The sequence below is a fragment of the Phalaenopsis equestris genome, unplaced genomic scaffold (genome assembly GCF_001263595.1).
Source record: "Phalaenopsis equestris unplaced genomic scaffold, ASM126359v1 Scaffold232153, whole genome shotgun sequence".
NCBI lineage: Eukaryota > Viridiplantae > Streptophyta > Magnoliopsida > Asparagales > Orchidaceae > Phalaenopsis > Phalaenopsis equestris.
The window spans coordinates 167,759-176,997 of NW_018250121.1; the positions used below are offsets into that span (position 1 = coordinate 167,759).

Below are 9,239 nucleotides of genomic sequence, written 5' to 3' on the forward strand. Positions count from 1 at the left end.
TATATATTCATGCCTGCTAAGTTAGATGCCCTCTATATTTACTTGGCGCATTTGCATACTTTGGAATTCCGTACCTATAGGAATTCCATACTAGAAAGTAATTTATTTTCTTATCTCAGAATATACTCCAATAGTGACGTTTCTTTTATTTGTATTTCCTATTTTATGTTATTCCCTATTTAGAGGGATTCCTATTTTATTTATGTTTGTTATTTTATATATATGATGTGTAGTGTAATGCTTATAACAAGTAAATAAAACAATGGTATCAGAGCCAGCTTGAATTGTTTTGTTTCTCGTTCGATGCCTTCTACATCTCGGTTTCGTTCGAAGAATTCGCCTTCTTTGAACTATGTCTACAAGGCTTCAAACGACATCGTAGCCTTCTTCTTTGTCGTCTGTGTCGATCGAACGATTCAACGTCTTCGGCTTCGTCGTTTACATTCCAAGACGTCTTTGCAATCACATCTGCATCGCTCCATGGTGTCATCTGCATGTTCAGTGGAAGCTTTCCCGTTATGAGGAAACACATCCTAGCTCTTCTTCAACCGTCGGAGCCTCTCCAACAACTATCCAGCGCTGGAATCCTCCCTAAAGGTCATCCCTTTGGCGACCCAACTGCTCCTTCCTAAGCAAGCAGAGCAGTCGCAAGTTCCCTTTCAGTTTGATCTTCTAAAGGATTGCAGCAAATAGAGCAAAAGCGAGAAATCCTACAGCAAGGGTTTGCCAATAAGTAGCAGCCAACCAGGTTTTACCTTATCCAACCCTAAATTTGCATAGGGTCTATGACCATGTATGAATTGAAGACGTATAGTTCCACTCCAAATGTTAATTCTATATCGGAGATCATAAACTCTATCCAAACAACCACAAAACTTTCTTTTTTTTAACACAAACTATAAACTCAATAACTATAACTTCCTTCAATGGTCCCAATCCATGTTTATATACATTTGTGGAGAAGGAAGAGAGGAATACTTCATGGCATAGTTCTTGAGCTCACTGATCATAACCACCGCTCATGGAAGATCCAATATCATTTGATCATGCCTTGGTTGATCAATTCTATGATCGCAAAAGTTGAAAAAAATTTCTTGCTTTACAGGAAAACACAATAGATTTAGGAAGCAACTTGTGAAACTTATTTTAGTTCCAAAGACAGTGCAGAATTGTTTGAGATTGAAACAAAATTGTGTGAGCTCCGACAAGAAGTGTAGAGTATTACTCAGTACTTCAAAACACTCTCAAGGTACTAGTCAGAATTAGATATGTATGATACATATGTATTGAAGTGCCCTCAAAATGCTATGATATATAAAATTATAGTGGAGAAGAAAAGGATGATCAAGTTTTTATCATGTCTAAATAAGAACTTAATCAGTTCAGAGGAAGAATCATGGGGATGGAGCCTCTTTCTACCATCAGGGAAGCTTTTGCTGAAGTTAGAAGAGAGGAAAGTTGGAAGAAGCTCATGATAGCAGGAAGTGTGGGTTCATCTGACATTGAAAGCTCATCTTTGTACACTCAACTTCTCATGATTCAAAATCAAAGAATAATTGTCCTTTGTGTGAACATTATAAGAAATTCGGTCACACAAAAAGACAAGTGTTGGAAACTACATGGAAAGTCGGTAGATTGGAAACCTAGATAAGGGAGGAAGGACCAAGGCAGTAAGGGTTATGCTGCTATCTCTTCTGAAGATGCTTCACCATGGAATAACTAGAGGTGTTGAAGAAGTTTCTTACTGGCACTACCAAGCGCCTACCAGTTTGACACATTAATGTATCATATCCTCATGTTTTCTTGCTAACAGTGGAAGATCTGGACCTTGGATAATAGATTCAGGTGCTTCTGATCACATGAATGGAGATATTCATGCTCTCATCAACGACCAAGAGATTACTACCTCTAAATTTGTTAGCCTTGCTGATGAATCTCTTTCCAAGATTATGGGAAAAGTAGAAGTGAAAATCTTAAAAAAAAATTTTCTTTGCAACTTTCAATTAGCAAGCTTATTCATGACTTGATTTGTGTCTACTAAATTCAATTCCAACTCTTGTGAATTTCATGTGATGGATTTAGAGAAGGTGATTGACAGTGTTGAATTACATTAAATTCTATTCCCACTTAAGGAGAGATATTCTTGTAACAAAAGTCTTTTCTCCATCATTCTCTTCTCATGTTCCTGAGTCTATTGAGGGTATTATTTTCTTATGACATTGTCGTCTTGTTCATCCCAATATCTATTATATTGCAAAGTTTGACCTCTTTATTAATAAAGAATAAGCATTTTTATCAGTGTGAAATCTGCCAATCAGCTAAGAATACTCGTCATATATATTCTCTGTTTCAGTACGAACCCTCAAATGCTTTCTCTATCTTTTATATTGATATTTATGGACCATCGAATTGAAAAAGATCAATGAAGCTAATAGTTTCACATTTATTGATGATCACATTAGAACCAATTAAATATTTCTCATGAATGAGCAATCTGAAACTTCACAAATCTTTCAATCATTCATGATTCTCAAAACAAATAATGTAAAAAAAAATACTTCAACTTGATTCTTGGACCCTATCTTGCAAAGAATGATATCATCCATGTGAGTTTGTGTTGAAATCCACAACAAAATGTGATAGCTGAGAGGAAGAAAGAACATCTCTTTGAGGTATCTTGGTCTAATGCTTTCTCACAATGTCCAAAATTTTTTTTGGGCAGTTGCAGTGCTCACAATTACCTACCTCATTAATAGAATGCCATGTAGAGTCATTCGATTCAAAACCCCTCTCCATGTTTTCATAGAAACACAACCTTATGTTAGATCATTCTCATTCTAATTTTCCTTTAAAAATATGACTGTTTCTTTTGCTCACATTCATCCAGCAAATCTTGGAAGCCCGGACAAGGGGACACAGACATAGGGAAACATACTTGACACGATGCGATACAACGACAACATAATTGAAAAAAATATGACAGGATACGACATAGACACGTTTTTATATATTTAAGAAATTATTAATATAAATATATATTTTTAATATTTTATACTAAAGACTTGACATAAAATAAATGCAATCATTAAGAAAATTTTATAATCATAAAAGTTATCTTTAACAATATCAAAATCACATTCAAAATATCAAAAAATTACCAAAACACTTGATAGCAATGCCATCCATAATAAAATAAATTAAAATATAGCAATGTGCCAAAATATAACAATATCATTATCACTAATTACAGTTAATGCATTTAGTAGTGGTGTCATCATTTGTACTAACTCCATTGCCTCATGAATGACACCATCACCTTTATCAACGAAAAACTTTGTTTCTAAGCATGACTCATCAAGAGAAAGAGCAACTTCAAGATTTCAATATCCTCCATTGTAGCTAAGGCATCTTCAACAATATCCCATAATTTCGTGTCCCCCTGAGAATGTTCTGGGCCTCTCCTAGATAGAAGACAGATTATTATGAACAAATACCAAATCTTCACCTTCTTGCGGAGTAATTTTATTCCTTTTAAGTGAATTGATCAAATAATATGTACTCTAGTTTCTTTCACAACAAGAAGATGAACACAGTTAAGCCAACAATTTGAAGGCTAAAATTTGCGGTTGTGGGGAGCTTGCTCTATAAATCATCTACCATGCCTTTCCATCCATAATAGCTCTAGAAGCTATGTATAGAGTCATGATCAACAAAAACACTAATAAATCCAAAGAAATTAGCAAACTTCAAATTAAAAATTGATCTTTCTTCAATATTTGCGAAAATCCGCAATGATAATCTCATTGAATGATTTGTAATAAAAGTTTTTTATAAAATTGACATCTCCTATAATTTAATTATCTAACTATATTGCTCATAAGTTCTCATTTGTTTATATATTTTTTGGAGCACATATATTCTTCAATGCTAAGTTCAATTCGTGAACAACACAAGACGTAAAAAAAATATGAGGATATTGAGTTTCAATCAATGCTCTTGCAGCTTTGCACACAAGTGCATTATTAGTGATTATTTGAACCACTTTATTTGAACATACATTCACAATTACTTCTTTAATTTCATTGGCAATGTAGAATTTACTGCCCTTCGCAGTTAATAGCTTTTATAAATATTGGTTCAGATTCTTTGAAACCCATGAAATTGATGAGAGACCTTCTTTGTGCATCTGTCCAACCATCACAAACTATGGTAACTTCTTTCTCATTCCAAGTCTTATTTATAGGCTCAAACATTCTCTTTACATGTGCTCTATCTTTTTGAAGAAGGTTGTTCTTAACTGATTATAATCAGGACTATATCTAGCGATGTGTTGTTAAGCACTAAAATAATATGAATTTCTTGCCAAATGAAATAGAAGTGCTACATAATAAAACATTCGAACGATTTGTTCATATTAATGATTTTTGACTTGCAAATTAAATGCTCTTTCAATATCGCTATTGCCCGACTTTTTTCTTTTTTTATGATATTTTTTATGATCATTATCATAACCTTCTGTTCTAAATAAATGCCTTCTTGACTGAGAGCTACACAACTGATGATAATCACTTTGCTCAGAAGAAGAAAGTCTGCATCAACAACTAATTTCTGTATTTCTTGAATTTTTGTTGAAGTCACTTTAGGACGTCCTCAAATACTAACTTCAGATTGTCGAAGCAAGTGTGCTCTAACCCCCTAGAATATATTCTCTTAAACTTACCTTGATAAAATGAGACTGAAATTCTACGTTGCCTCCTGCTTGGATTGATCTCAATTTCTCTAATTTCGTGAGATATGCCTATAAAAGCTGTCTCATTATCTATGGAATTGTTAGAGGAACTTTTAGTAGCCATTATCCTATTAATCAATTGTGGAAAGTATAAACATTTAAAATTCACACACTTGCATGCGCGCGTGCGAGCAAGCACGACACGCACGCACACGCACGCACACGCACGCACACACACACACAAATGAAGCGCATTTTCATATATAATTCAATCAGAGTTTTTGATCTACAAAATTAGCAAAACACCAAATTTCATAGTACATGCACGTGGGGTGAAAAATACATGTGGCCTATTTATTTGGTTTATTATGTATTTTCTATGCATTGTCTTGTAATCTCATAAATAATAAAAGTTAGTACAAATAATCGTTACAAGACAAACACCACCAGCGAGTTTATGATGCGAGCATGAGTAGTGCATATTGTTAATCTAATTTTAGGGGCATAAACAAGTTCAAACTCAATCTTAATACAAAGAGTTTGATTCAACTCAATTATTATAAAATTTTATGGGCAGTGAAATACATAACATCTAATTTTTATATATCTACATAATTAACGTCTATAAACACATGCTTGTTTGTAAATGCCCAAAAAAAGAAAAAAAGAATTGAAAAGAAGCACAAAGCTTACTGCACGCGTGGATCATCCTTGGCTCCCGTCAATTCTTTGGATCGCCCCTAAGTCTGTGTCGAAGCTCAGGATCACGAGGGAGATCACGTGGAAGCTCTGGATGGTGCCCTACTTAGAGTTGAAGCTCTGAATCACATCAAAGACTCCCTTGCTTCGAGCAGGGCTGCTTGGCAACTCGATCAGTAACGCTCGACGATGACGACTTCCTCTCTGCTTGCTTCGACAGGCTGTTGTGAGGCGATGGAAGTTGCTACGAGGCTTGATAGGATCGCAAGACCTTCAAATGTCGCAACTTTGATTTTCTTTTATCGCTTCGCATTCTGCTTCACCCCTTGAATTTAATTCCCATGTTTTGTGTCGAGCGGTGTCCAAGCCGTGTCGAGAGAGGTGTCCGGGAAGTGAACTAATTGAAAATGCTGACATGTTTATAAAGTGTCGGACACAGTATCGGCCCATGTCGGAGCCGTGCTCGTGTCTGACACGAGTACAACTTCTATTTTGCATTGTCGGTGCTTCCTAGCAACAAACCATAAACATGAACCAAAATACATCAAATGTATCTTCATTGGTTATACTTCTAATAAAAAAAGACGCAAGTGTTATGCTCCCATTACTAAAAAATATTATAACTCCATGAATGTTATATTTTATTAAAAATAATCCTGCTATCCCAAATCTATTCTACTTCCCTCTAACAATCCTGTCTCCCAAGTTCTACCACTTATGGATATCCAATCTAAGATTGACAACAAATAAATGCACACGGAACTTTGTTTGTACCAAGGAGAAAGAAATCCACCAAGCAAAATAAAAACAATATACAGTCACATGACTGTTCATAACCAAATTTGAATTTACACATCTCTGAAGTTTCAAAGGAGGTGAAATCTATCGGAGAAGACAGGGAAAGTTGTACAACCAAACTTGAATCCACACATTTCTGAAGTTTCAAGGGAGGTGAATCCAATGGATAAGATAAAGAAATTTGCACAAATTATCCTATAAGGAAGTATGTTGCCTATGAGAAATTATCATCACACTATAAAGTTTTTGTATCTAATCTTGATTGTGTGCAGATACTCTAGTATGTTAAAGAGGAGATCCAAACACTTTATCTAAATGAAACGAATCTTTACAAAGCTTCCTGCAGATAAAAAACCATTTGGGTGCAAATGGGTGTTCAATATCATGTACATAGCATCTGGGAGCATTGAGAGATTCTGGGCATGCTTGATGGCTAAATGTTTTAATCAGTTTTATGGGATATACTATCAAGTGAAATTTGCACCAGTAGCCAAGCTAAATTTTATAAGAGTTCTTCTTTCCTTAAAAGTAAATAAAGAGAGGGAATTGCATTAACTTCATATCAAGAATGCCAAATCTTGAGGAAGAAGTGTATATGGAGATCCCACCGGGAATGAAAAATAGCTCAAATAAACATCTGATTTATAAACTAAGAAAGTCATTTTATGGCCTCAAACAATCTCTTGATATTATCGACTTAATCTACATTCCAACTCTTCTTCATGCCACTGATGTTTTCATTAAATCTCTTTTGCTAGGCAGCTTCACTGATTTGAATACTAAGTTAGGTGTTTACAACATGTATGACCCAACTTGAGGGGGAGTGGAATTTCTTCCCTATAAGAATCTGCATCAAGAAGGAATTTATTTTATTTTCTCAGAATATACTCTAATAATGGCATTTTTTTATTTGTATTTCTATTTTATGTTATTCCCTATTTAGAGAGATTCCTATTTTATTTTTGTTTGATATATATATATATATACATATATGTTGTGTAATGTAATGTCTGTAAAAAGTGAATAGAAAATTATTTCCTCACATACATACCTCCCAATTCTTATGCATTTACATATCTAACTCCATAATTTTGTTTTTCACATTTATATCACTCATCTAATATGTCACATCAAATATACCACTATAATAACTTTTAAAAAGTGAAATACATCTTTTGATGTATGGGTATGGTGCGTTATGTGTAAAAATTGAAGTTTATGTGTTAGATATGTAAATACATAAGAATTAAATGGTATGTGTGTAAATCTTCTTGTTTTGTTTACTAGTTCGGAGTCAACCAAGATTTTTGAGTCATTTGAGTGAATTTAACTTGCATCATGTAGCTTACCCTAAACAGCCAGTAAATATTTCATATTGCAAGTTATTTTACTCTAGGAAATTAGATTGTAAGTTTATGGCTTTCTTCTTATAATCAAAAGAGAAAATACAGTTTCTCAAATGATCTGCTTATATTAACTAGCTATTTTACACATCAATTCCATATTTATTTTACATGTTTAATCTGCTGATTATTTTCTGCATAAAAAAAGTATAGAATGGTGAAGAAAATTTAGAGAAATATTGTGTCCCTGGAAAGAAGGATCTGTAGCACATTACTTGCATTATTTATTGTTTGTCGCTGATCGCTGAGCATGAGACAATGTTATTGATTGTGGCACTCTTCAGGACAATAGCCTGAATGATGTATTACTGCATTAAGAAGCATCAACTGAATCCACTCATGTTTTTGCAAGATAATATGTAATTAAATAATGGAAAATTTACATACATACCAGACAGTTCTTATTTGTTTGCATATCTAACGCCAAGTTTGATATTTACAGTTAATACACTTTGTTATTAAAAATCTTTATATGGCAAGGTGTATTTCACTTTTAAAAAGTTAGCGAGAGATATTTTTTAGTGTGCTGTCAATGATTTGAGTGGTACGTAAATATGAATGTTTAGGTGTTAGATGTGTAAATATATAAGAATTGTTTGGTATGTATGTAAATGCCACGCCAATAATATGTTACTTGACCAGCTGATAGCAATAAACTCACACGGCATTGTTTTTGCCGTTTCTTTAGCAGCCCATCAATTTTTTTTTCAATATTTGAGCCCAATACTCGTTTTTGTTTTTAGCAGCTGAACAAGACCTTGCTTTTTACATTTATACCATCTAAATCTTCCATATCACATAAAAAATACAACTACTTTAACTTTTAAAAAAATGAGATGCACCTTTTCATGCACAGATAAGGTGTTATGTATATAAAAATTATGGTTTTGGTGTTATATATGTAAATACGTAAGAATTGAGTGGTATGTATGTAAATCTTCCTTTCTATTTATGTTGCAATTTTTCAGTAGGTTGAATTGAACATTTTGTTTCATGTCTTTTCAGGGCTCCAAAAGCTGCTACAATGATACTAAATCTAACAGCAGAAGATAATGGCGCTTCCCTTACAATATAAAAGCTGAGCCAATTTTTCTAGTTTCTTCATATTCGTTCTGAAAACTCCTCTTCTGCTCTTTGTGATGGTTTGTGAAGTTAAGTTCTCCTTTTGATTCCATTAATGACTGACTTTTTTTGCAAGAATGCATCCATTTTCATCTTGATGTACAATTCTTAGCTGCAATTCTCAAGGGTTGTTTGATTTTTGGGACAGTTAAATACATAGTACATAATTCTTATTTATTTACATTTGATGCCTAAACTTTCATATTTACACACGTAATACTCAAATTTTTAATATCACATAAAAATGAGAATTGTTACCACTTTTTATAACCGAAACAAATATGTTCATGCATAGTTTTAATGCAACAAAGTGTTATGCATGTAAATATGAATGTTTTATTGTTAGATATGTAAATCAATGTGTAAATTTCAGTAATTGGGTATTGAGGCTTCTTATGTTCGTCAGACGAGGCATAAACCATGAGGTTGAAAACTGCAGTCAAAATAACTGTTATATATATATATATATATATATATATATACACACA

The 9,239-nt window shown here is 33.5% G+C and overlaps 1 protein-coding gene across 2 annotated transcripts in view; it reads left to right on the forward strand.

Moving 5' to 3' along the window:
• LOC110038204 (NADPH-dependent pterin aldehyde reductase) overlaps positions 1-8,935 on the forward strand; it is a 21,188-nt gene extending 12,253 nt beyond the window's left edge. Inside the window, exons 5-6 of one of the 2 annotated variants that reach the window (XR_002295405.1) lie at positions 4,142-4,209; positions 8,635-8,695. Coding sequence is in view for 1 of the 2 variants with exons in the window: in XM_020742975.1 (XP_020598634.1) it covers positions 8,635-8,704 (70 nt within the window). In the remaining variant the exon portion in view is untranslated. Of the gene's footprint in view, positions 1-4,141; positions 4,210-8,634 lie in introns of both variants that reach the window. The other variant, XM_020742975.1, reaches the window with a different exon arrangement.
• Positions 8,936-9,239: the final 304 nt, after the last annotated feature.